The 27,064-nt window shown below is 41.2% G+C and overlaps 2 protein-coding genes across 5 annotated transcripts in view; both read left to right on the forward strand.

Moving 5' to 3' along the window:
• DENND2C (DENN domain containing 2C) overlaps nucleotides 1–3,508 on the forward strand; it is an 89,184-nt gene extending 85,676 nt beyond the window's left edge. For all 4 annotated transcript variants that reach the window (XM_054437815.2, XM_054437834.2, XM_054437842.2 and 1 more), the window contains exon 19: nucleotides 703–3,508. In XM_054437815.2, the coding sequence (XP_054293790.1) occupies nucleotides 703–734 (32 nt within the window). In that variant the 3' untranslated portion in view covers nucleotides 735–3,508. The remainder of the gene's footprint in view (nucleotides 1–702) is intronic.
• Nucleotides 3,509–4,585: 1,077 nt separating this feature from the next.
• BCAS2 (BCAS2 pre-mRNA processing factor) lies at nucleotides 4,586–18,712 on the forward strand. Its single transcript, XM_054446716.1, has 7 exons — nucleotides 4,586–4,864; nucleotides 4,972–5,064; nucleotides 9,548–9,618; nucleotides 10,555–10,716; nucleotides 15,519–15,569; nucleotides 16,208–16,288; nucleotides 18,020–18,712. The coding sequence occupies exons 1-7, from the start codon at nucleotides 4,772–4,774 to the stop codon at nucleotides 18,144–18,146; spliced, it is 678 nt and encodes a 225-aa protein (XP_054302691.1). The 5' UTR covers nucleotides 4,586–4,771; the 3' UTR covers nucleotides 18,147–18,712.
• The last annotated feature ends 8,352 nt before the right edge of the window (nucleotides 18,713–27,064 follow it).

Raw genomic sequence — 27,064 nt, forward strand, 5'->3', positions numbered from 1 at the left:
TGCTTATGTACCCCATGAAGTCTATCTTTGGTACTCCAGATTAAAAACACCTGGTTTAGAGGGACTTCTGAGGCAAAAGAGGATTTCTTACAAGTCTCTAATTTTCTACTTCATACAGAAACACATTTATGATTTTTCAATAATAGTTAATTATCTAGTATGATATAAGAGAACAGGGGTGTGGCTAGCCTAAAATAATGAGTAACCTATATTGTACGATATTTGTATTTTGTCTTTGAAATATATGCCCCCTAATTAGGCCCTGTCCTTCACTAGCTGACAGACCATGGACAAATTAGGCCTTAGGCTGTTATTTCATCTTTATACAGTGGGGTTAGATTAGATCAGTGGTTCCCAGCTCTGACTACATTTTATAATCTCCAGAGAACTTTAAAAAAATTTTCCCCTGGGCTCCAGGAAATCTCTGGGGAGAAGCCAGGTGATTTTAACCTATAGTCAAGGTTGAAAACCACTGGATTACATGATGTCTGAGTTCTTTTCTACCTCTACAATTAATTAGATGTATGGGGTTTGGGGTTCATTTTTGCTTTTGTTTTGGTGGTTAAACACATCAACTGAGTTTGAGATGTCAGCTTAACTCTTGGGCTGTTCTGAATGACTGACCTGTTAATCCCTTACCTCAAATAATGTACAATAAATAAAAATGAATTGAGCATTCACTGTACTTTTCTTTCCCTTTAGGAAGTAAAATGAAATTTCTGCAGAAGAAATGAAATCTCTGATTGTCTCCATCCTGAATATACAACAGAAAGTGCCAAAGAAAATATTTTTCCAAGGGTCAGGATCCCATGAAGTATTCTACAAAATTCTTGAAATTTTAAAAGGTTAAAGAACGAGTCAGGCCGTCAGAGGAGGATTCTCCTGTTGCTGCTGTAGTAATCACCGGAGAATTGTTGGGAATGGTCTGGAACCAGTGCCATCTTTACTCTGTCTCCTTTTTTTTTTTATAGCAGCCTTTTCTATGTGATTCTTGGGCTCATTCTCTGTTTTGTGCTTTGTCTGTGAAAGTAGTTGTCTTTCACAAGGAAAAGCCTTGTTGTTGTTACATTTAAAAAATAGCTCAAAGATGAGAATAATGAGAGAAATGCGGAGTTTAAGGTAGTAGAGAGACACGATGGAAATGGAGAACACTAGCCTTATACACATAATTCTCATCACTGAACTATCATGGCAGCTTTAAACCCATGGGCTGTTTGACCTGGGCTAAGGAATAGACTCATCACATATCTCCATTGTTTTGCCTTATATTATATCTAGGGGAATCTCACTTAGGAGGAAGCCCTACTTGTAATATTATAAGGTACTCTTATTATGTACCTTATAAAATTAGACATCTTGCAACTCCTCCTCCAAATTATGTGGCATTTGAGTAGTTTGCTTGTCCCTCACATGTCAACATTAAACTTTGTGGAGGCTGGATGCAGTGGCTCACACCTGTAATCTCCACCACTTTGGGAGGCTAAGGCAGGAGTTTGAGGGTAGGAGTTTGAGACTAGCCTGGGCAACATAGCAAGATCCCATCCCTACAAAAACATTTTAAAAATAAGTAAATAAATTTAAACTTTGTGAAATTATAGTTAATATGAAAATGTCCTTTCAAGGGCATGGGAGCCACCTTTATTTTTTAGTGTCCACCATGTGCCATGCACTGTGGTATATGTATGCATATCATCTCAACCAATCCTTAAATCAACCTTATGAGATAGATATTTGCATCTCCATTTTACCAATAAAGAAACTGAGGCTGGGTGCTGTGGCTCACATCTGTAATCCCAGCACTGTGGGAGGCCAAGGCGAGTGGATCATTTGAGGTCAGGAGTTCGAGACCAGCCTGGCAACATGGTGAAACTCTGTCTCTACTAAAAATACACACAAAAAATTAGCTGGGCATGGTGGCAGGTGCCTGTAATCCTGGCTGCTCGGAAGGCTGAGCCACGAGAATCGCTTGAGCCCAGGAGGCGGAGGTTGCAGTGAGCTGAGATCATGCCACTGCATTCCAGCCAGGGTGACAGAGCGAGACTCCATCTCAAAAAAAAAAAAAAAAAAAAAAAGAAAAGAAAAAGAAAAAAGAAAAAAACAAATTCGAAGAAGTTAAATACGTTGCCCAAAGTTGTACAACACAGAACTGAAGCCAGGACTTTTATGGACACAGAAAAAGTTGGTTAGTCCTACAGATGGAAATTTCATCTCAATGGGATTATATAGCTATTTATTTTATTAATAAAAATTTTCTATTAAGTGTACCAGAGCCACTTTTCAGCTCTGAGGATAAGGAACTTTATAGGTGCCTAGATGAGACTCTTTTTATTCCCCAAGAAATGTTGAAATTTTTGCTCTAATTAAATTAGACTCAAAATATGAACATTCCTTGAACATATACCACTTAGTCATCCAGACCTTTAATATCTAAAGTAGTAGTAGTATTGATTAGAAAGAGAAAGTTTTCAGTGATGGTGCAGTGTTTTGTGTGTGTGTGTGTGTGTGTGTGTGTGTGTGTGTGTGTGTGTGTGTGGTTTTTTTTTTTTTTTTTTTTTGAGATGGAGTTTTGCTCTTTTTGCCCAGGCTGGAGTGCAATGGTATGATCTCGGCTCACTGCAACCTCCGCCTCCTGGCTTCAAGCAATTCTCCTGCCTCAGCCTCCTGAGTAGTTGGAATTGTAGGCGCCCGCCACCACACCTGGCTAATTTTGTACTTTTAGTGGAGACAGGGGTTTCACCATGTTGGCCAGGCTGGTCTCGAACTCCTGACCTCAGGTGATCCACCCACCTTGGCCTCCCAAAGTGCTGGGATTACAGGCGTGAGTCACTGCACCCGGCCTGTATGTGTGTGTTTGTGTTCTTTTTTTCAAACTCATGGGCAAATTCAAGTTCAGATGGTGCACTTTTCATTGATTAATGTTATAGCAAATGTCAGTTTGTTTTCTTCAGTTTCTGCTGATGGTTTTAACTGGCACAGAAAGTATTTATTCAACCTTACAAAACTGTGTAAGTTGTATTGTGATACAGTTTATTGACTTGTACAGTACTGTCATTACAACCCATTCAGGTATGCATGAATCTGAAGCAGAACACCATTTAAGACTGGTGCTGTATAATATAATTCCTACAGATGTGGGTCCAGGGAATAGAACTGAGCCTGTCTTTTTTTTAATGTTAAGCAGGTTATCCCCAGTGGGGCTTCTACTAGACATCTCTCCATTTGATCTCTTACACTCCAACCCAGCGGGAACAGTTAATAATTGGATGTTTATAAAATGGGGGTAAAAGGGTTTACTGTGATGGATCCTGGCTATCCCTCTAGGAGGAGACCTTTGCTTCAGCAATGGTGTCTTCATCCTCGCAGCCTGAAGCTGCTTCATTTCCTTAGGTCTGTTGTGTTTTGTTCCTGTAAAGTGTTATGAATTCTGGATATTTTTGTAAAAGAATCAAGATTTGTATAAAATGTTGTTTACAGATCTTTTAATGAATAAATACATAAAAACCCCACAGATCCCTTGGAGAATTCTTAAAATGTAAAGATCTTTTATGTCACTTTAATCTAGAGCTAGCACATTTACCTAATGGTACTTCGGTAATAAGAATTAGTCTTAGACTGACCAGGCTTAATAACGGAGGTCAACATTTCCAGGCTCTTGGCAGACAAAGCCTGGGTCTAGACTGCACACCAGGCAGGGCATATAGTCTGACAACTTTATTTGGTCTTTACCTGCTTAATCAAAGGGAAGCTGCTTAGTCCAGGAGCCATGCAGAAGAGAAAGTGCATGGGCAGCAGCTTGAGTGGTTCGGAGGCAGTGAGGAATGCCATTCTATTACCGTTAAGTCCTAAAGGCAAAATGACAGGATTTTTAAGGAACTGAGGTTCCTTTTGATACGCAGACCATAAAGCTTCACAATTTTAATTGGAGACTGGCGCCCAATTCTACAGTCTCTTTAAAAAATGTACTTATCCAGTGCAAAGGTTTTCAGGGCGCCGAGAGGGAAGGATAGTTGGGGTACAGCAAGGAAAAGAGGAAGGACCCGGGGTGCAGTGGCTCACGCCTGTATTCCCCACATTTTGGGAGGCCAGGAGTTCGAGGCTACCCTTGGCAACATAGAAAGCCTCCATTTCTACAAAAAAATTTAAAAATTAGCCAGGCGTGGTGGTGTGCACCTCTAGGCCCAGCTACTCGGGAGGCTGAGGTGGAAAGATCGCTTGGGCCCGGGGGGTTGAGGCTGCAGTGAGCTATGATCACGCCACTGCACTCCAACCTGGGCAGGAGAACAAAGACCCTGTGTCTACAATAAAAAAGGAAAGAAGTCCCGCACGGAGGAAGAGAAGATTAAGGGGAGAAGGTGGGAGTAAGCAGAGGTGGGAAACCAGTTTATCTTTCCCCGCCAAATCCTGCAGCCAGTTCCCTCCAAAAGTGTTAAGGGGCTCCCCTTCCAGATATCAATGTTTTGGAGGAAACGAAAAGCCCCAACTTCTAATCGCCGCCATTCGAAGGCAAAAAAAAGTGCAGTAAGCAGAGGACAGGAAATTGAGGCCTTTCGCTATCGCAGAGACGCCCAGACGTGACGTCACGTCCGCCCAAAACAAACCAGCCCGGCAATTTCTAGACATTGGGCGGACCCGCCTTCAAAATTAGCAACTGAGCATGCACTAACGTCAATACGCAGGGAACGTGATTACATCAGTGTCGGGCGCCGGCGTAATTAAATATAACTGAGTTTACACAGACGCAGAAGACGCAGGCAAACCTGAGGTCCTCGGAATGGCGGGCACAGGTTTGGTGGCTGGAGAGGTTGTGGTGGATGCGCTGCCGTATTTTGATCAAGGTTATGAAGCCCCTGGTGTGCGGGAAGCGGTGAGTGCGGGGTGTCTTTGTAGCTGACTCACTGCTAGCTGGCTCAGTACTGAAAGAAACATGTTACAATTTGCCACTTCTATCCTGGGGACGATTCTGTTTCTTAGGCTGCAGCGCTGGTGGAGGAGGAAACTCGCAGATACCGACCTACTAAGAACTACCTGAGCTACCTGACAGCCCCGGATTATTCTGCCTTTGAAGTAAGTATGTCTTGAGCCCAGGTGTGAACGAGGATTCCTGTGAACCTTTATTTAGGATTGAGAGCTTTAAATTCCAGTTTTAACCATTGCCTGCATAGCTACTACTTACCTATTGTATAGGTGTCAGTGTATTGAAAACAACTAGATAGATAAGTCTTCTCCGAGGTTCTCCATAGGAAGACTTTCTGGGGCTCCACAACTCACTTAATGCAAAAATTTGTGGCTACAGTTCTTTGAGATAGGATCCATGCGTAAATTCTCAAAGGGACCCTCTCCTGCCAAGATTCACTCTACAGCAAGTGATCTAGGGTTTTTTAATATGTATAAGCCTAATTACCTAAGCTCTTTAGAACCACTGGAGAGTGGCATATTAAAGTCTAGTTATTTACCAAATGTATGTGATATGACTGAAAGGACAAACCATATCCAAGTGTGTACTACTTTTTTCTCAGCCTTCTCCTTTTTTCTATAGTCTATCCGATGTTTTTATTAGCACATTTCTGATTAATGTAGGCAAGGATTTTCACTGATATGAATACTTTACAAGTGTTAGGTGCCATTCTAGATTCTGAGATCATAGAGATATATGGGGTTTTTTTAAAAATATGTTTTGTTTTCTTTTAATTTTTCTTTTCTTTATTTAAGACAAGCATCCTCTCCAAAAAAGATACGGTTTCTGAGTACAGAAAAATACAATACAGTGAGGAGCCAGATATATAAAACAAAAAGTTTACAATAGTATGTATAAATGTGTAATAATATGTAAAGGACCTATAGTGGAGGTATGTATAAGGACAAGAGGATTAGAGAAGGGAGTGTCCATGCTTGCCTAAGGAGTCAGATGCTGTTGTACTGCACACAGTGAGTATGATACTATTTTAAATGTATAACCTTGAAGTACACTCAGGATTCTAGTTGGGGTCTAATTAGCTAAATGAAATGTAAGATATCATTTGTAAATTATTGGATTCAAGTATTTCAATATGTACAGCTTGGAGGATTTTTTCCCGTTATACCTAATCATTTATTTATGAAAGGATTGTATTATTAAAAGGCAGTATTTAGCTGGGTGTGGTGGCTCACACCTGTAATCCCAGCACTTTAGGAGGCTGAGGTGTGAGGATCACTTGAGACCAGCCTGGGCAACATAGTGAGACCCTTTCTCTACAAAAGAAAAATTAAAAAGTTAGCCAGGCATCATGGCATGCACCTGTAGTCCCAGCTACTCAGGAGGCTGAGGTGGGAGGATCACTTGAGCCTGGGAGTTCAAGGCTGCTACAGTGAGCCATGATAATGCCATTGCACTCCAGCCTGGCGACAGAGTGAGACCCTGTCTCAAAGGGAAAAAAAAGAAAAAGATATTATTTACATTAAAGTAACATGAAAAAATTGTTAGTTAAGATTGTTGTTGTTTTTGTTTGAGACGGAGTCTCATTATGTCACCCAGGCTGGAGTGCAGTGGTGCCATCTCTGCTCACTGCAGCCTCCACCTTCCGGGCTCAAGTGATTCTCCTGCCTCAGCCTCCCGAGTAGCTGGGATTGCAAGTGCCTGCCACCATGCCTGGCTAATTTTTGTATTTTCAGTAGAGACGGGATTTTACCATGCTGGCCAGGCTGTTCTTGAACTCCTGGCCTCAAGTGATCCACCCACTTCAGCCTCCCAAAGTGTTGGGATACAGGTGTAAGCCACCATGCCCAGCCTTGGCTGAGTTTTAAGTAGAAGACATATGTTCCTATGAACGTGTTTTTCTATGCTTTTTCTAAATATTGTTACCTAAGTGTAGATGTTAACCACATTAAGAACTAAGTACAGTAATGCTTCCTTATTGGACTGATTTCTGAAGGTTTCAAATAACTGCGTTCAATCACAGACTTTCTAAAATACTTTTGCCAGTTTTTTTCCTTCTCTCTTAAACACCTTTGTAATTAGTTTACTGATTATTTAATTAGTAAACTCCCGGGTTCAAGTGATTCTCCTGTAATTAGTTTACTGATTATTTAATCCTTTCTTTTTTTGAGACAGAGTCTTTCTCTGTTGCCCAGGCTGGAGTGCAACTCCTCTGCCTCCTGGGTTCAAGCCATTCTCCTGCCTCAGCCTCCCAAGTAGTTGGGATTACAGGCATGCACTACCATGCCCAACTAATTTTTGTATTTTTAGTAGAGACGTGGTTTCACCATTGTGGCCAGGCTGGTCTGGAACTCCTGACCTCAAGTGAATCACCTGCCTCAGTCTTCCAAAGTGCTGGGATTACAGATGTGAGCCACCACACCTGGCATCCTTTCTTAGTAATAGTTGGTAATATATACTGGGCTCACCGTCTTACTTGGTGCACAAAACAGCTCTATAAACTGTATAACTATGTTTGCTATCCCCATTTCTTAGCTGGGAAAACTGCAGCTTAGAGAGGCTAATTGACTAAGACCTTAACCATTCTTCAAACTGCCTCTGAAATTACTCTTTCATTAATTCATTTAACAACTATTTACAAAGGTCTGTTCCATTCTGGGTATTGGAGAACAGTATCGGCAGGATCCATACTCATGAACCTTAAAATCTAGAGTGTTGAGATAGACAATAAATAGATCAGAAAAATTGTTGATAAATGCTGCACAGAGAATGATAGTGATAAAGTGACTGGGCGACTCTAGGTTGGATGGTTGAGGAAGGCCTCTCAAAGCTGAGATGAGACTACTCCATGAGCAGGGATTGCCCCCGCCGCTCCATGAACACTGGCTTAGTCTTTGGAGAGAGTTGAGCTAAAATTCCAGATTTATCACTTACTGAGCATGTGAGTTAATTAAGGGTTCCTTCTATGCTGCATGGCTCAAGACTACTTATGCTGCATTTTTATACTGCATCTTGTTTAATTGGCTGTTACTCCTTGTCTGTCACTGCAGAATTTTCTAGCTAGAATGCCCTGGTTTTTTTTTGCAGGAAACTAGATAACTACATTTTCTTAAGATTGCGTGTAATTTAGCAGTAGCCCCTGCAAAATACTTTCTCCAGAAAGAAATGCTTAATACGAAACTTTATTTATTTATTTATTTATTTTTTTGAGATGGAGTCTCACTCTGTTGCCAGGCTGGAGTGCAGTGGTGCGTTCTCGGCTCACTGCAACCTCCGCCTCCCAGGTTCAAGCGATTCTCCTGCCTCAGCCTCCGAGTAGCTAGGATTACAGGCGTGTGCCATCACGCCGGGCTAATTTTTGTATTTTTAGTAGAGACGGGGTTTCACCATGTTGGCCAGGATGGTCTTGATCTCTTGACCTCGTGATCCACCCGCATCGGCCTCCCAAAGTGCTGGGATTACAGGCATAAGCCACCTCGCCCAGCCTAATACAAAACTTTTAAACATTAATGCAGGCTTCTGTAAGGCCTTTGATACTTATTTAGTCTAATTGTTAAGATAGTCAAAGTCCTCAGAAAATTAAAATTACATGGAATAACTGAAGTATTACTACAAACAAATATTTTAAGCAGTTCTTCATCCTCAGAGTAGGAAATGTGCAGAATGGAAATGGGATAGGACGTTGGCCCTAAAGAGGAATAGCTATACTACATTTACTTGCAAACAGTAAAATTGCTAGGGAAGATAGTGAATATAAAGAAAAGACAGTTTGGGAGGCTGAGGCAGGCAGATCACCTGAGGTCAGGAGTTCGAGACCAGCCTGGCCAACATGGTGAAACCCTGTCTCTACTAAAAATACAAAAATTAGCCAGGCGTGGTGGCAGGTGCCTGTAATCCCAGCTACTCGGGAGGCTGAGGCAAGAGAATCGCTTGAACCCGGGAGGCAGAGATGAGCCAAGATCGTGCCATTGCGCTCCAGCCTGGGGGACAAGAGCGAGACTTCGTCTCACAAAAAAAAAAAAAAAAAATATTTCTTGGATTTCTGGAGGCTGGAAAGTGTAAGCTTCACAGGCTGCATCTGGTGAGGGCCTTCTTGCTGGTGTGGACTTGGTGTACCGTCCTGAAGCAGCACAGGGCATTACATGGCAAGGTAGGGGCACACAAGAGAAAGACAAACTGGCTTTTATAACATACCCACTCTGGTGATAACTCATTAATCCATGAATGGATTGAGCCTTCATAACCCAATCACCTCTTAAAGACCCCACCTCTTAATACTATTACATTGGGGATTAAGTTTCTGTATGAATTTCAGAGGGGACAAACATTCAGACCATAGCACTGTCGAACTGATTCTGATATGCTTCTGGAATTGAGAACCACTGGTTTAGGATTAATCCTTTTCTCTGTGGGCTCCTTAATACATGCCACTTTTCCTGCCTGAGCTGAATGTGAAGTGAGTGAGTGAGTGTGTGTGTGTTCTTCAGATTCTAGAGAGCATTTAACTCAGAGAATTAGGGAAAGGTAAACAATTCATTATAATGGGTAGTGTAGCTTAAATCTATTCTTTGGTGATTGTTCAAATTTCAGTTGTCAACATGATCTTAGAAATCTTTTTTCTGATTTACACATCAGACTGACATAATGAGAAATGAATTTGAAAGACTGGCTGCTCGACAACCAATTGAATTGCTCAGTATGAAACGGTAAGAATATTAAAATGGAAATTAAAAGTTAATTTGTAGTAACTCAGTAATGAGCTGAGATTTGTGAAGAATGTATTAGCTGGCTAATATTGGCAGTGTTGGCCAGGTGTGGCTCATACCTGTAATTACAGCACTTTGGGAGGCCAAGGCTGGTGGATTGCTTGAATCCAGGAGTTTGAGATCAGCCTGGGCAACATGGCAAAACCCCATCTCTACCAAAAATAATTAATAATAATAATAATAATAATAAACGTACCCGGGTGTGGTTGCACGCACCTGTGGACCCAGCTACTTGGAAAGCTGAGGTAGGTGGATCGCTTGACACCCCCAGGAGATGGAGGTTGCAGCAAGCCGAGATTGTGCCTCTGCACTCTAGCGTTGGGGACAGAGGGAGACCCAGTCTTGAAAAAAAACTATATCTATATATCTATATATATATAGAGAGAGAGAGAGAGAAAGAGAGAGAGAGGCAGTGTTGAAGGACTGGGTAGTATGAAGAGAGAATAGAAGGAGTCATATCGCTTCTCATTTTTTTCTCTACCGGTGCATGGATATGTTAGTGGATGGGTGGGTGGGAGTATTTTACAAAAATGGTAGCAAACTTTTTTGTCTACTGCTTTTTCCCCTTAATATATTACTGACATCTTAATATTATTAAATATTCTTCAGTAACATTTAATAGCTAATGTAACAATCTTTTATGTGAATGTAATGTTGCTTATTTAACCAGTTCACATTGAAGTGAACATAATGGTGCTAAATCATATTTGTAAATTGATTGTTAGCATATATCGGTTTCTTATTATTGCAAAGTTTACATCCTCAGTCTTCTGTAGTTTTTATACTATATGGAGACTCATGGGACATTCTACTGAGAAGAGATGTAAAGGCTTGGCAGTATAGATGGTTTTATTTTATTTTGTTGTTTAATTTCAGATATGAGCTTCCAGCCCCCTCCTCTGGTCAAAAAAATGACATTACTGCGTGGCAAGAATGTGTAAACAATTCTATGGCCCAGTTAGAGCATCAAGCAGTTAGAATTGAGAATCTGGAACTAATGTCACAGCATGGATGTAATGCCTGGAAAGTGTACAATGAGTAAGAACCTTTTTTTTCATCTTCTGTTTTTTTTTTTTTTTTTCTCTTTTCTTTCCATCTCACCCAAAGTTTTAGTACATTTTAAAAGTATGGGAGGTGCTGGGTGCAGTGGCTCACGCCAGTAATCCCAGCCTTTTGGGAGGCAGAGGTGGGTGGATTGCTTGAGGTCAGGAGTTCGAGACCAGCCTGGCCAACATGGTGAAACCCATTTTTACAAAAAAAATACAAAAAATTAGCTGGGCATGGTAACGTGTGCCTGTAATCCCAGCTACTCTGGAGGGTGAGGCATGACAGTTGCTTCAGCCTGGGAGCCAGAGGTTGCAGTGAGCCAAGATTTTGCCACTGCACTCCAGCCTAGGCGACAGAATGAGACTCTATCTCAAAAAAAAGGAAAAAGAAAAGCCGGGCGCGGTGGTTTACGCCTGTAATCCCAGCACTTCAGGAGGCCGAGGCGGGTGGATCACCTGAGGTCAGGAGTTTGAAACCAGCCTGGCCAACATGGTAAAACCGCATCTCTACTTAAAAAAAAAAAAAAAAAAATTAGCCAGCCATGGTGGCGCTTCTGTAGTCACAGCTACTCAGGAGACTGGGGCAGGAGAATTTCTTGAACCCGGGAGGCAGAGGTTGCAGTGAGCTGAGATTGCGCCCCTGCACTCCAGCCACGGTGACAGAGTAAGACTCCGTCTCAAAAAACAAACAAAAAACCCACAAAGTATGGGTAGGGGAAGTGTGATAAGAATAATGTAGCTAGACTTTGTCTTGGGATTATGTTCTAGAACTACAACCCATATGAAAGGCCACTATTTTGAAACCCACCTCAAAGTTCAAGAGTACTAACAGGACCTAAACCAAACTACCACATTTATTGTATAATATTGTAACAAAACGAGTTCTGAGGTCGCATTTGCAGAGCACCACTTGATAGAATGTTATCAAGTGTTGCTTAAACAGTTGATTCTCATTAGTCATGCGTTATGTTCTTTAAGTCCTATGAACACTGAATTAGCAAATACTGTACCATTTCTCCTAGGGCAAATATGTACATATTCATGTGCACACATATACATATCTGTCACATAGATTATAATCTTAAATCCTAAAATAAACTCATCCTGGTAGACTTCTTTATTTTATAAAAGAGAAAACAAAGTTGAGAAATGTAAAGTAACTTTCTTGAAACTGTCCCACTAACAGATCCCAGACTTGGAACTTGAACTTCATCCTCTGGTTATTTCTGTATGAGAGCTAAAACAAGAAGGCAAAGCACCTCCTTGTTCATCCTCAGCTGAAAATGTGCATGCTCAGCTATGCAGATTTTTCACCACTGTGCACATGTCCGTGAATGACTGCAAAACACTACAAGTAGTAATTTTGGAATTACAAATAAATTTGAGCAAGTATTTGTTGTCAAAACAAGCCACTGACCTCCTGTTTGTGTTCCATGTAACTAGCTCCAGCTTTAGTATTTATTGTCTATCTAGAATTCAGATTCCTTGCTTGCAAAATTCAGTGGTTAGATTATCTGCATGGCCCCTTTGTGCCCTAAAATTTCCTGAGTGTCTATTCACAATTTAAGAGAAAAAGGCCACTGAATTTCATAACAGTATGTACAACTTTTGTTAGAGTATGTTTCCTGAAACATAGCTATAGAAAATAAAGCAAAACCATGAAATGATAATACTGTTTCTCAAATCTTCAGAATTATGCATTAAATATTTGTAGCCACATAAAAATCATCCAGTGGGCAAAATCCAGAATTTGGGAAACTCTACAAAGCCAACAACTAACTTTCTTTTATATATCTATATATTGCAAGGGGGAAAAAAAAGAAAGAATGGGATTAGGGTGATTAAGAAATGTAAGCGACATCAATAAATCTGTTTCACAAAATGGAAAAATGTGATTCTTCTCAAGAAGCTTTATCTAATGGAAGAGATAATAAGTTTTATGCCAAGTAACCAATAGTCCATTTTTGGCAATATGGGGGCAAGTGCTACATTGTGTGCTGTGGTCTGTAAACTAAGCTTTAAGAGATGGGGCATTGCCAGGTGTGATGGTTCATGCTTGTAATCCTAGTGCTTTGGGAGGCTGAGACAGGAGGATCACTTGAGGCCAAGAGTTTGAGACCAGCCTGGGCAATGTAGTGAAACCCTGTCTCTATAGAAAACAATAAAAAAAAATAGCTAGGTATGGTGGTACACACATGTAGTCTGTTTCAAAAAAAGAAAAAAAAAGATGGGGCATTAAGTTGAGGGTTGTTGAAGAAAGGTGAAATTGGGATGTTTAGAAGGAAACAAGGAGAACATTCCAGGAATGGAGAACATAGATGCAGAGGAAAAAATATGACATTGAAAAGAACACTGCTGTCAACTTACCTGAAAACCGTTAATAATTCCCTATTACCTGCGAGGTAGAGGCCAAGTTTTTTTTTTTTGGAGGTGGGGGCAGGGGGTGGAACAGAATCTTGCTCTGTCGCCCAAGCTAGATTGCAGTGCCACGATCTCAGCTCACTGCAACCCTCTCGGGTTCAAGCAACTCTTCTGCTTCAGCCTTCAGAGTAGATGGGATTGTAGACACACACCACCATGCCTGGCTAATTTTTGTATTTTTTGTGGAGACAGGGTTTCACCATGTTGGCCAGGCTGGTCTTGAGCTCTTGGCCTCAAGTGATCCTCCAGCATCAACCTCTCAAAAGTGCTGGGATTACAGGTGTGAGCACCCGGCTGGGCCAGGCTTTTTAACATGGTATTCAAGGCCTTTTCCTTACTACCTCAACTATAAACTTTTAACTCAACCCACACTAGTCCTTTCTCTGGTGATTATCGTAAATCCTCCTCTGGGCCTTTACTTGCCCTTGCCTTTACCTGTTCTACCCAAATTCAGCTTGTTTAGGGCTCAGCTCTAGTTTGCTTACTTGTCTTCCCTGATTGAAATTCTGCTTCTAGTATTGTCTGCCTCTTCTGAGTAACTATACACTGAATTATTGTGCACATCACTTGTTTTCCATTTAATCACAAAGTGCTCTATAGTGCTTAACATTCCCCTGAGCATATTTTGTCTCCTCCAAATTCAGTGGACACTTCTCCAGAGGAGATGTACTATATTTTATCAAAGTATATTTAAGAGGAAGGGTGGGAGAAGACAAACTAAACTTTCAGGGAGAGCCAATTCAAAGGAAAGCTCCCTGTTGGTGGTCAGAAGTCTGGAATAGAGCACTAAAATCAATAGTCCTCAGCATGGAGTGATTGTCAAAGTCAAGGAAAGGGGGATGACCTGAGGGAAAGCCTAGAGAGGCACAGTTGTTTGAAGACTGAATTTTGAGAGAATTGCAGCTAATGCAAGGAAACCAGTCAGTAGAGGTAGGAGAATAACTCAGGTGAGCAGCAGAAAATTTGAGTCACAAAAGCCAGGAAACAATATTAGATTTAGAGCAAGAACACATTAGGGCCAGATGTGGTGAAAATGGACCCTGTAGGTGATTGATCCACTGCCTTAAGAGGAAATTGATATGATGTGGAATTATATCTCAATAAAGCTGTTATTTAAACTTAAAAAAGAGATTAAAATCTGTTTTATTACTTCTCTAAAATAATCATATGGTACTCTGTATTATTGAACTTTTCCCCTGTGCTAGTTACAGCTGACCTGGACTGGTATCTGTTTTTTATTTTGCTATGCATATGTTACATGCAAATATGGACTGATGCCTCATTCTACAACAGTTTTCTTTTTCTCACCTCTCTCTAGTTAGCAGTAGACAGGAGGAGAGAATGACAAGATGAATGTATATGCACAAATATAGAGATAAAAGGGGGTTGAGAAATAAAATAAGTGGGTACTCAGATATATTCCATCTTTTCTATGACAAGAAGTCATGACAGTTTAAGAAGTGACAAAAGGCCGTGTGGCCACACATTAATTCCAACACTTTGGAGGCTGAGGTGGGGAGATTGCTTGAGCCCAGGAGTTCAAGACCAGCCTGGACAACGTGGTGAAACCCTGTCTCTACAAAAAAATAATGAAAATTAGCCGGGCATGGTGCCTTATGCCTGTAATCCGAGCTACTTTGAAGGCGTGAAGTGGGAGGATCGATTGAGCCCAGGAGGTTGAGGCTGCCATGATTGCGCCACTACATTCCAGCTTGAGCAACAGTAGAGCAAGACTCTGTCCCTCCCCCCCACAAAAAAAAAAGCCAGGTACAGTGGCTCACACCTGTAATCTCAGCACTTTGGGAGGCCAAGGCAGATGGATCACTTGAGGTCAGGAGTTCGAGACCAGCCTGGCCGACATAGTGAAACACCATCTCTACTAAAAAAAAAATACAAAAATTAGCAAGGCATGGCAGTGCATGCCTGTAATCCCAGCTACTTGGGAGGCTGAGGCAGGAGAATCGCTTGAACCAGGAGGCAGAGGCTGCAGTGAGCTGAGATCTCACCACTTCACTCCAGCCTGGGCAACAGAACGAGACTGTCTCAAAAAAAAAAAAAAGCAACCTAAGTACTCCAAGTATCAGGCAGGGCATGGTAATCCCAGCAGTTTGGGAGGCCAAGGTGGGAGGATTGCAGCTCCTTGGGAGGCTGAGGCAGGAAGATTACTTGATCTTGGGAGGTGAAGGCTGCAGTTAGCCATGATCACACCACTGCATTCCAGCATGGGTGACAGTCCTCGATTATGGAGTGTCCAACATAGTTCTTGGCACAGAGCTCCATAAATACGATTTTTGGCAGAAAAACTTGAAAAAGTTCACTTTTAATTGGTACTATTTTAATGTATTTTAATCTGATTTTCCTCTTTTCCATCAGAAATCTAGTTCATATGATTGAACACGCACAGAAAGAACTTCAGAAGTTAAGGTAAATTGTTTTTTCCTATTACAGAATGAAGTTTAAGTGAACCTTTAATAGAAAGTAAGAGGAAAAAGAAAGCAATGAGACTGCAGCCAGATGAAAGTAAACAATTGATCCACTCTCTTTGTTCAACATCTGACACTGGGTTTGCCCTACCTAAGTAGAGGAGAAATAGACCTGAGGTCTGAAAACATCTCTGCCACCTGCAGCTTGCAAGTCTGCAAACATCGAAAGGCACTTTTAGAGGGGGAAAAAGTTGCAGAATAACACATATAATCTGATTTTTAAAACCAATTTCTACACACACTTATAGGAAAGCCTGGAAGGACACCCAGCAAAAACTCAACAGGAGTTGGGAAAAAGGAGACATGCATGAGAGGAGGGACTTGAGACTTGTAGTCTGTGTGTGCTTGTGTGTGTGTGTGTGTGTGTGTGTGTGTTTGTGTGTGTGATTTCTCACAATGAGCATGTTTTATGAAACTTGTAATCAAAAAATAATTAGAAGAAAGGTAGTTTCTACAGTTAGCCTATAACTGTACATAATATTCTCATGGGATTAAAATATTCTCTTGTGTTATAGAGTTTTCTGTTGATTTAGGTCTTACATTAAAATATAATTGGGTTGTATAAATAATTTTTTACAGAAAACATATTCAAGATTTAAACTGGCAGAGAAAGAACATGCAACTCACAGCTGGATCTAAATTGAGAGAAATGGAGTCAAAGTGAGTATCTGTAATTCCATCATCTTTTAAATTGTTTAGCCCTTTCTAAGGTTGATTCAATAATATGATTCAAATAGCATTCAAATGGGATGCCACAGGTATCAAAAGAAATGCTGTTTTCTGAATTCACCCTTCCCTGTCTCTGCCTCTTTATAAGGTGTTAAAGAGAACTATAAACGAGAATTGAACCATTGGTGAAGGATCCTTTGCTAAATTGAATCATTGCTAAAGGATTCTGATCTTAGAATACCCTGTTTTTAGTCTAGTATTTTTGGCCTTGAGTAGAATTCTACCTATATTCTCCTTTTAAACGGAAAAAAAAAAATAACCAGGCACGGTGGCACATGTCTGTAGTCCCAGCTACTCTGGAGGCTGAGGCAGGAGGATTGCTTAGCCTGGAAGGTTGAAGCTGCAGTGAGCCATAATCGCACCACTGCACTCCAGCCTGGGCAACAGATCAAGACCTAGTCTTTAAAAAAAAAAAAAGGAAAAAAATTATTTTATAAAATCTTGTAGGGAGGGAGATTTCATACTTGATAATTTTTTGTACCTCAGGTTTATGCATTTTTAAAAATGTTACATACACATATGTATACCCTTATACAATATAATCTTGAATATTTGTATCATTTCTCTCTTCTTTTTTGCTTTGCCATTCCCTTTCTCCCTTCATTACTCAAGTCATTCTCCTTGTTCCACCATCTCCATGTACGTGTTATCAGTCTCTTTGGTACCCTTTCACACTTTTTCCTCAATTTAATAAACTATTGCCTCTTTCCTTTTTGTTGATTAAATTAAATACTATCTTCATCACTCTTTCCTATTTCTTCTGGTTTGCAAGTTCTCTCATCTGTTTCTAATTTGCTTTTTTATTAATTGAACTTTTATTTTGAGATAATTATAGATTCACATGCAATTGTAAGAAATAATAGAGAGCCAGGTGTGGTGACTCACATTGTAATCCTAGTGCCTTGGTAGGCCAAGGTAGGAGGACTTCTTGAAGTCAGGAGTTCAAGACCAGCCTGGGCAACATAACAAGACCCTGTCTCTACAAAAAAATGCTTTCAAATGAGCCAGGCGTGATGGCATGCCTTAGCTCCTCAGGAGGCTGAGGTTGGAGGATTGCTTGAGCTCAGGAGTTCTAGGCTACAGTGAGCTGTAATCACACCACTGCATTTCAGCCTAGGCAACAGAGCAAGACCCTGTCTCTGAAAAAAAAAAAAAAAAAAAAAGAATACAGAGAGATTCCATGTACCCTTTGCCTACTTTTCCACAATTGTGCCTTGATTTTTTTTTAATGGAGAGTTGAAAGTGAAGGTTAGGCCAGGCATGGTAGCTCATGCCTGTAATCCCAGCACATTAGGAGGCCGAGGTGGGTGGATCACCTGGGGTCAGGAGTTTGAGACCAGCCTGGCCAACGTGAAACCCCATCTCTACTAAAAATACAAAAAAATTAGCCAGCCGTGGTGGTGTGTGCCTGTAATCCAGCTGCCTGGGAGGCTGAGGCAGGAGAATCGCTTGAACCCGGGAGGCGGAGGTTGCAGTGAGCCAAGGTTGCACCATTGTTCTCCAGCCTGGGCAACAAGAGCGAGACTGTCTCAAAAAAAAAAAAAAAAAAAAGTGAAGGTTAGTGTTATAGCTCTGGGTGAACATGTGTATACATTTAAAATAAAATCTTCTAAGAGAAGTTTTACATTGAGTAATTTTTTTCTTTTTTTCCCCCCATTCTAGTTGGGTATCCCTGGTCAGTAAGAATTATGAGATTGAACGGACCATTGTTCAGCTAGAAAATGAAATCTATCAAATTAAGCAGCAACATGGAGAGGCAAACAAAGAAAACATCCGGCAAGACTTCTGAAAAGACAATTTAGCAGGTAGAAGAAAAGTTGGGCTTTCACAAAAGGCATCTGAACTTTTAATGAACTGTGAAGGACAACAGCATCTTCCCAAAACCATTGATGTTTAAGTGTTTAGAAATCATAGAATGTGTAGGCTGCTGTGGTAATTCTATTTGTTTATCTCAACAGAATTAAAATGTCTAGCTTGGTGGTATTTTTATAGCCATAAAAGAAAATCTTTAGGCTTTCAAAATAAGTATGACTTTAGAATAATATTGTGTCATAGAATTAATTTTCAGCCATGTGGACCATATTTTGTATCCAAGGATCCTTATTTAAAGCTTTCAACATGTACAGGAAGTTGGAAATTTTTGGTTTATGACTTTGTCTAATAAAGATAGTTCTAAACACATTCTTGATCACCAAACAAGACTTCAGAAATACCGTGACTGTACAGAGTCATCATTGTTATCATCATCATAGGTAACAGTTATATCAAGCTTAATATGTGCTGAACGCTGTTCTGAACACTTCAGGTAGATGACCTAGATGTATGTGAATAAAAACTATTTGGTCCTCACAAAAACCTCAGGAAGCGGTTACTGTTTTTCTCATATGTGGACATGTAACAGACACCAGTTAAATAACATAACTTGCCAGAGTTTTATAGCTGGAAGTGTCAGCTTTTTTATAGAAAGTGTCAGTCAGGTTTTGAACCCAATAGTCCAGCTCCAGAGTTAATGTTCTTACTTCTCTACTTGTAAGGAATTAAATTGTGTAAAAGATTCCTGCCCAATTCAGAAAAAATATTTGCAGCATATCAAAAGGCAGTCTTGCTAGGTGTGGTGGCTCACGTCTGTAATCCCAGTGCTTTGAGAGGCCAAGGCAGGAAGATCACTTGTGTCCGGGAGTTCAAGGCCACCATAAGCTATGATTGTGACACTGCACACCAGCCTGGGTGACAGAGCAAGACCCTGTCTTAAACGAAGCAAGGTAGTCTTAATGTATAAAGACTGACTGAAAATTATTGAAAGGTCAGTGGCTCACACCTGTAATCCCAGCACTTTGGGAAGCTGAGGTGGGCAGATCACGAGGTCGAGAGATCGAGACCATCCTGGCCAACATGGTGAAACGTCGTCTCTACTGAAAATACAAAAATCAGCTGGGCATGGTGGCATGCGCCTGTAGTCCCAGCTACTTAGGAGGCTGAGGCAGGAGAATCGCTTGCACCCAGGAGGCGGAGGTTGCAGTGAGCCGAGATTGCACCACTGCATTCCAGCCTGGCGACAGAGTTAGACTCCATCTCAAAAAAAAAAAAAAAATTATTGAGAGGCGTTCATCTCAATAACTGATAAATATAAATTGAAAAATCTAAAAATTATTTTTCAATTTTGAAAAATATAAAAGGATGTTCATTATAATACAAAATAAACCTAGAACTTTTTGATCTGTGATATTGATAAATGGTCAGTACTTTCAAAGGTACCTTAAGACAATTGAGAGCCCCATTTGTTTTTGTTTTGTTTTGTTTTGTTTTGCACTTGTTGCCCAGGCTGGAGTTCAATGGTCTGATCTTGGCTCACCGCAACCTCCACCTCCTGGGTTCAAACAATTCTCCTGCCTCAGCCTCCTGAGTAGCTGGGATTACAGGCATGTGCCACTACGCCCGGCTGATTTTGTATTTTTAATAGAGACGGGATTGCTCCATGTTGGTCAGGCTGGTCTCAAACGCCTGACCTCAGGTGATCCACCCAACTCGGCCTCCCAAAGTGCTGGGATTACAGGCGTAAGCCACCACGCCCAGCGAGAGCCACATTTCTGTGTTGAAGATAGGGATTGTGGGAATGAATGCATATGGAGTGTTGTCATCCATCTCTTCATTCCCCATCCTCGGACTTCTCTCAGAAGCAAACTGGAAGAGTTGTGGAGTATCTGACCAGCCTAAGAGAAAAGACCTACTACAGTTGTTGAAATTGAGAGTTTCCCAACAAATGACCAAGCCAGGACACAAGAGCAGAGAGGCTCAACAAACCACCCCCCAACCAACACAGCTTCTAAACCGTGCTTTAGCTCCCCACTTTTAAACATGAATAGACAGTTGAGGATCACCAGATAAGGCAGTTCTACATTGTGAAAGATAAGGAGTAAAATCTGGGAAAGACTATGGAGAAAATAGATGATACAAGAAGAAAAAAATTATTTTTAAGAAATATATCCTCAGGCTGGGTGTGATGGCTCACGTCTGTAAATCCCAGCACTTTGGGAGGCCAAGGTGGGAGGATAACTTGAGCCCAGAAATTTGAGACTAGCCTGGGCAATACAGTGAGACCCCCATCTTTACAAAAAATAAAAAAATTAGCCAGACATGGTGTTGTGCGCCTGTAGTCTCAGCTACTTGGGGGGCTGAGGGAGGAGGATTGCTTGAGTGCAGGAATTCAAGCCTTTAATGAACTACGATTGTGACACTGCACTCCAGCCTGAGTGACAGAGCTGAACCATGTCTCAAAAAAAAATCCTCAGAGGAGATATTGCAGCCATAATAATATATAAGATGCTATTAAGAAACAGAACAAAACAGCTTGTCGAAATTAAAAAATATGGTAGCAGGAATTAAAATTCAATGGGAAAGTTAGGAATTAAAGTTGACAAACTCAAAGAAAGTGGAGCCAACAAAGACAAACATGGAAAACAGAGAAGAGAAAATAGGAGGACTAGTCTGGAAAGTCAGTAGCTGAATAACCTGAGAGAAAACAGGAGGGAAGAAGTCATCAAAATAATTCAGAATTTTCCAGAACTGATTGATTGATAGAATTTCCAGAGTCAAAAGGTCACTGCACAATGGATGAAAATAGACCAACTCCGGAGCATGTTACTTGCGAGATATGAGAGCACCCAAGCACACGAAGATTCTGCAGGTGTGTGGGGGGGCGGAGGGGCGGATTGTTACATATAAAGGATCAAGAATCAAAATGTCTTCAAGCTTCTCAACAACATCTTTGGAAGCTAGAAAGAAGATAATGTAGAAGTGCCTTTGAAATTCTTACAAAAAATTATTTCCAACCTAGAACTTTTTACATAGCCAAATTATAAGCCAAGGGTTACGGTAGAATAAAGACACTCGGAGATACATGAGATCTCAAAAGCATTTACTTCCTGAATATCATTTCTCAAGGGGCTGCTGAAGGACGTGTGCTCTTCCAGCGAAACACGGGGAAGCAGTGATGGGACTCTTCCAAAGAGCTTGGTGAAGGGCTCTCAGGATTATATATGTACATTCCGTAGAAGGCAACTGGTTCAGATTGGAACACTGTGGCTCATGAGAGCTGTCATCACAAAGATGCCTGCTATCATTGTACCATCATTTTACACTGAGAAACAGCCCAGGGGAAAACTGGCCCACAATCTGACCGTGTTCTTCCCCACCACACGCAGGTTATTGGGATGCAAGTGGTGGTTGGTTACATGAGTAAGTTCTTTAGTGGTGATTTGTAAGATTTTGGTGCATCCATCACCCAAGCAGTATATGCTGCACCCTGTTTGTAGTCTTTTATCCATTGCCCCACTCCCACCCCTCCTCCCAAGTCCCCAAGACTGTGTTCTGTGTTCTAATGAAGTTCCTGTTCCTTTGACCTGCTGGAAATGTTCTACTAGGTACCTACTCTTGGAGAGCTTGCAAGTAGAAAATTCACAGGAGTTCATCCCTGAACTTATGCCTGCCAAATGCACATTCCAGCCTGGCCAGAAACCCCAACAATATTAAGCCCTTTGTTTCCAAGAAATCACTTAAAGCTTTGTTCCCTCACTTCCCCAGAATAGGCTTTGTGACTGTCAGGGAAGCTGAAGCCAGACCAGCTTGTTTTTCCCTGGGAGCTTTCATCCAACCATTGAAATTGTACGTTTTATTTACAAAGGTAGGCTGTGCTTACTTCACAGTTTTTATATTAATTACCTTTCATATTCATTTACATGTAGATAGTTGTGGAAGGCTGCAAAATGGCCCCTAAAGATGTCCAGATCTTAATCCCTGGAACCTGTTAATGTGTTACTTTCCATGGCTAAAGAACTTTGCACATGTGATTAAGGCTCTTAAAGTGAGATTATCCTGGATTATTTGGGTAGATCCAATGTAATCCCAAGGGTCTTTTTTTTTTTTTCAGGATTTCATAGTAAAGTTTAAGGAAAATGGTGCATGCCAAATTTGGATACATATCAAGTTTTTGGGTTTTTTTAAATATGTATTTTTTATTGTACTTTAAGTTCTAGGGTACATGTGCACAACGTGCAGGTTTGTTACATATGTATACATGTGCCATGTTGGTGTGCTGCACCCATTAACTCATCATTTACATTAGGTATATCTCCTAGTGCTATCCCTCCCCCCTCCCCCCACCCCACAACAGGCTCCAGTGTGTGATGTTCCCCTTCCTGTGTGCATGTGTTCTCATTGTTCAATTCCCACCTATGAGTGAGAACATGCAGTGTTTGGTTTTTTGTCCTTGTGATAGTTTGCTGAGAACAATAGTTTCCAGCTTCATCCATGTCCCTACAAAGGACATGAACCCACCATTTTTTATGGCTGCATAGTATTCCATGGTGTATATGTGCCACATTTTCTTAATCCAGTCTATCACTGATGGACATTTGGGTTGGTTCCAAGTCTTTGCTATTGTGAATAGTGCCACAATAAACATATGTGTGCATGTGTCTTTATAGCAGCATGACTTATAATCCTTTGGGTATATACCCAGTAGTGGGATGGCTGGGTCAAATGGTATTTCTAGTTCTAGGTCCCTGAGGAGTCGCCACACTGTCTTCCACAATGATTGAACTAGTTTACAGTCCCACCAACATGTGTTCCTATTTCTCCACATCCTCTCCAGCACCTGTTGTTTCCTGACCTTTTAATGAAGGCCATTCTAACTGGTGTGAGATGGTTATCTCATTGTGGTTTTGATTTGCATTTCTCTGATGGCCAGTGGTGATGAGCATTTTTTCATGTGTCTTTTGGCAGCATAAATGTCTTCTTTTGAGAAGTGGCTGTTCATACCCTTTGCCCACTTTTTGATGGGGTTGTTTGTTTTTTTCTTGTAAATTTGTTTGAGTTCATTGTAGATTCTGGATATTAGCCCTTTGTCAGATGAGTAGATTGCAAAAATTTTCTCCCATTCTGCAGGTTGTCTGTTCACTCTAATGGTAGTTTCTTTTGCTGTGCAGAAGCTCTTTAGTTTAATTAGATCCCGTTTGTCAATTTTGGCTTTTGTTGCCATTGCTTTTGGTGTTTTAGACATGAAGTCCTTGCCCATGCCTATGTCCTGAATGGTATTGCCTAGGTTTTCTTCTAGGGTTTTTATGGCTTTAGGTCTAACATTTAAGTCTTTAATCCATCTTGAATTAATTTTTGTATAAGGTGTAAGTAAGGGATCCAGTTTCAGCTTTCTACATATGGCGAGGCAGTTTTCCCAGCACCATTTGTTAAATAGGGAATCCTTTCCCCATTTCTTTTTTTTTTGTCAGGTTTGTCAAAGATCAGATGGTTGTAGATGTGTGGTATTATTTTTGAGGGCTCTTTTCTGTTCCATTGGTCTATATCTCTGTTTTGGTACCAGTACCATGCTGTTTTGGTTATTGTAGCCTTCGGGGGCAGGGCATAGCCAAACAAAAGGCAGCAGAAATCTCTGCAGACTTAAATGTCCCTGTCTGACAGCTTTGAAGAGAGTAGTGGTTCTCCCAGCACAGAGTTTGAGATCTGAGAACGGACAGACTGCCTCCTCAACTGCCTCCTGAGTAGCCTAACTGGGGGGCACCCCCTAGTAGGGGCAGACTGACACCTCACACGGCCAGGTACCCCTCTGAGACGAAACTTCCAGAGGAACGATCAGGCAGCACCATTTGCTGTTCAGCAATATTTGCTGTTCTGCAGCCTCCGCTGCTGATACCCAGGCAAACAGGGTCTGGAGTGGACCTCCAAGGGTCTTTTTAAGAGGGAGGTAGAAGGTGGAAGGTTAGAGAGGAGAAAGGATACTAACCTGCTGGCCTTAAAGATGAAGGAAGGGGGCCATGAGCCGAGGAATGCAGCTGGTGTCTAGAAACTAGAAAAGGCAAGGAAACAAATCTCCCATCAGAGTGTTGGCCAGGAGAAACTGCTTTGTGGACCCACTTTATTCTGACTTTCAGAATTGTAAGATGATAAATACGTTTTGCTTGAAACCACCCACTTTATAGCGATTTGCTAAGGCACTGATAGGAAACTAATACAATAGTTGGTAAAGAGTAATGATAAATGTTTGATTTAACGTGGTGAAAAATCTACATATGTTTATTATAGGCAAATCAGAAAATGCAGATAAAAAGAAAATGAAAATTATTCATAAGACTGCCACTCAAGGTACTATGTTTATTTAGTGCCAGAAGAACACAGAAACCGCGTTTCATTTAATTTCAGTACAAATTTGTTGGATACCATAGAATCAAAAATAAGTTGGACTAATGGGACACTCTGAAACCTATTCATGAACAGAAGTTTCTATTTCTGTTTCACCCTGCCTTCTACCCTGAGGACTAACATTTATTACATTAGACTCACTTTGCTTCCTCTATCCTTAGAAGTCTGTTTCTGGATATTAGAAGTCTGTTTGCAAGTGACAGAAAGCTAACTAAAACTACCTTAAGCAGTAAAGGGGGATTTATTGGTTCATTTAATTTGTAAGCACAGAGGTGGAAGGAACTAGCTGCATCGTCAACTAAATCCAAGGATTCCAGTTGGGCATGGTGGCTCATGCCTGTAATCCTAGCACTTTGGGGAGGTTCAAGCAGGAGTTTCAGGCTGCAGTGAGCTATGATCACACAGCTGACTCCAACCTGGGTGACAGAGTGAGACCCTGTCTCAAAAAAAAAATTTTTTTTTCAATAAATAAAATATAAAAAATAATTCCAGAGATCCCATGCCGTCCTGTTTTTCATCTCTCTGTTTCTCCTTCTGGCCATATTGTCTCCTACAAATAGGCTTCCTCTATACAGCAGAGGCCAAAGCCACAGGCAGCTCCAGACTTACATCATCTCAGTTTAGCAACCTTAGAAGGAAGCAAATATATCAGTATATATTATTTCAGAGGATTTTGATTGATGTGCTCTAAATTTCACGTTCAGTCCTTAGAGTCAGAAGTATAGCTAGGACTTGGGTGCACTGTGATTGGCCAGATATCGATCATATACCTGTAGAATTGAGGGTAGAGTACTATGCTTGGCAGTTGATCGGATTGGAGTAATATCTCCCCAAAGTAAGATAGGATGGCGCTTCTATCAGGAGAGGAAGTAGTTGGGCAGATAATGATAATATGTCTATTACACCCTGGATCTTACCTGAGTTAAGAGGCAACCCCTTGGCCAGGAGCAGTGGCTCACGCCTGTAATCCTAGCACTTTGGGAGGTGGAGGGGAAAGGATCACTTGAGGCCAGCAGTTCAAGACCAACTTGGCCAACATAGTGAGACTTCGTCTCTATAAAATAAAAGAGAGAGAGAGAGATAACCCCTTTCACTTAGCTGGCCCAGTAGGATAAGCAGTTCACCCAACTACTCCCTAGGATTGTTTTCTTTCTAAAGAAAAATATAATAGGTTATATTTATTATGGCGTAATTTTAGTAGTGGAGAACCGGGATGGTCTGTCTGTTTCATAGTTTGTGCTGGGAAATAGCCATAAAAGTCAGTAAGCTAGCTATTGTGGTTTGTTGAGAGATGTGGGCTAAGTAATTTGTTATTCACTGTAACTTAAAATCTGCAGTTTTTAGCTGGGCACGGTGGCTCACACCTGTAATCCCAGCACTTTGGAAGGCTCAGGTGAGGGGATTGCTGAAACCCAGGAGTTTGAGACCAGCTTGTGACCTACATAGTAAGACCCCTATCTTAAAAAAAAAAAAAAAATTAAATAAATAAATAAATAAATAACCTGCAATTTCGTTTTTGTGTTTTGAGACAAGGTCTCTCTCTGTCACTCAGACTGGAGTGCAATGGTGCAATCCTGGCTCACTGCAACCTCTGCCTCCCAGGTTCAAGTAATTCTCCTGCCTCAGCCTCCCGAGTAGCTGGGGTCACAGGCACATGCCACCACGGCAGGCTAATTTTTGTGTTTTTAGTAGAGATGGGGTTTTGCCATGTTGGCCAGGCTGGTCTCAAATTCCTGTCCTCAAGTAATCCACCCGCCTCGGCCTCCCAAAGTGCTGGGATTACAGGCGTGAACCACACCCGGCCAAAACCTGCAGTTTTTAATAACTTTCTTTCTAAATGTATCATACAGATTCAAGATGATCCCTATGCATATCTCACTTGGCTGTATTTTTACATGTCTTTGAGAAGGAAAGGGGTAAACCCAAAGCTTGTTGTCTCAGTGACTTACTGTAGCAGGGACTACTTACTTGCCCCTCTAATATATGTTATCCTCTCCTATAATAATAGAAGTTCTAGCTGGGCATATGGATGCTCCACTAAAAACTTAACTGCCAGCTTCCCATCCAACCATGTACATATGCTGTGTGACTAGGTTGTGTCCAATGAGATAGGAACTGAAGTGATGTGTGCAACTTTCAAGTTCTGCTTTTAGTTACCACATTTTACCAACCAGAAATCTTTTTTTTTTTTTCTTGAGACGGGGTCTCACTCTGTTGCACAGTCTAGAGTGTGGTGGCACAATCTCAGCTCACTGCAGCCTCAATCTCCTGGGCTCAAGTGATTCTCCCTCCTCAGCCACCTGAGTAGCTGGGATTACAAGCAGACGCCACCATGCCCAGCTAATATTTCTGTTTTTTGTAGAGATGGGGTTTCGTCATGTTGCCCAGGCTGGTCTCAAACACCTGGGCACGAGTGATCCACCCACCTTGGTCTCCCAAAGTGCTGGGATTCCAAGTGTGAGCCACCACACTCAGCCAACAGTTTCTCTAACGTAT

This window comes from Pongo pygmaeus, chromosome 1 (assembly GCF_028885625.2).
Source record: "Pongo pygmaeus isolate AG05252 chromosome 1, NHGRI_mPonPyg2-v2.0_pri, whole genome shotgun sequence".
Classification (NCBI taxonomy): domain Eukaryota; kingdom Metazoa; phylum Chordata; class Mammalia; order Primates; family Hominidae; genus Pongo; species Pongo pygmaeus.

Coding starts and splice junctions, on each gene's coding strand:
- BCAS2 (XM_054446716.1), top strand. CDS start 4,772: ATGGCGGGCACAGGTTTGGTGGCTGGAGAGGTTGTGGTGGATGCGCTG. Junction 4,865..4,971: donor CCCCTGGTGTGCGGGAAGCG/GTGAGTGCGGGG, acceptor TCTGTTTCTTAG/GCTGCAGCGCTGGTGGAGGA. Junction 5,065..9,547: donor CGGATTATTCTGCCTTTGAA/GTAAGTATGTCT, acceptor TTTACACATCAG/ACTGACATAATGAGAAATGA.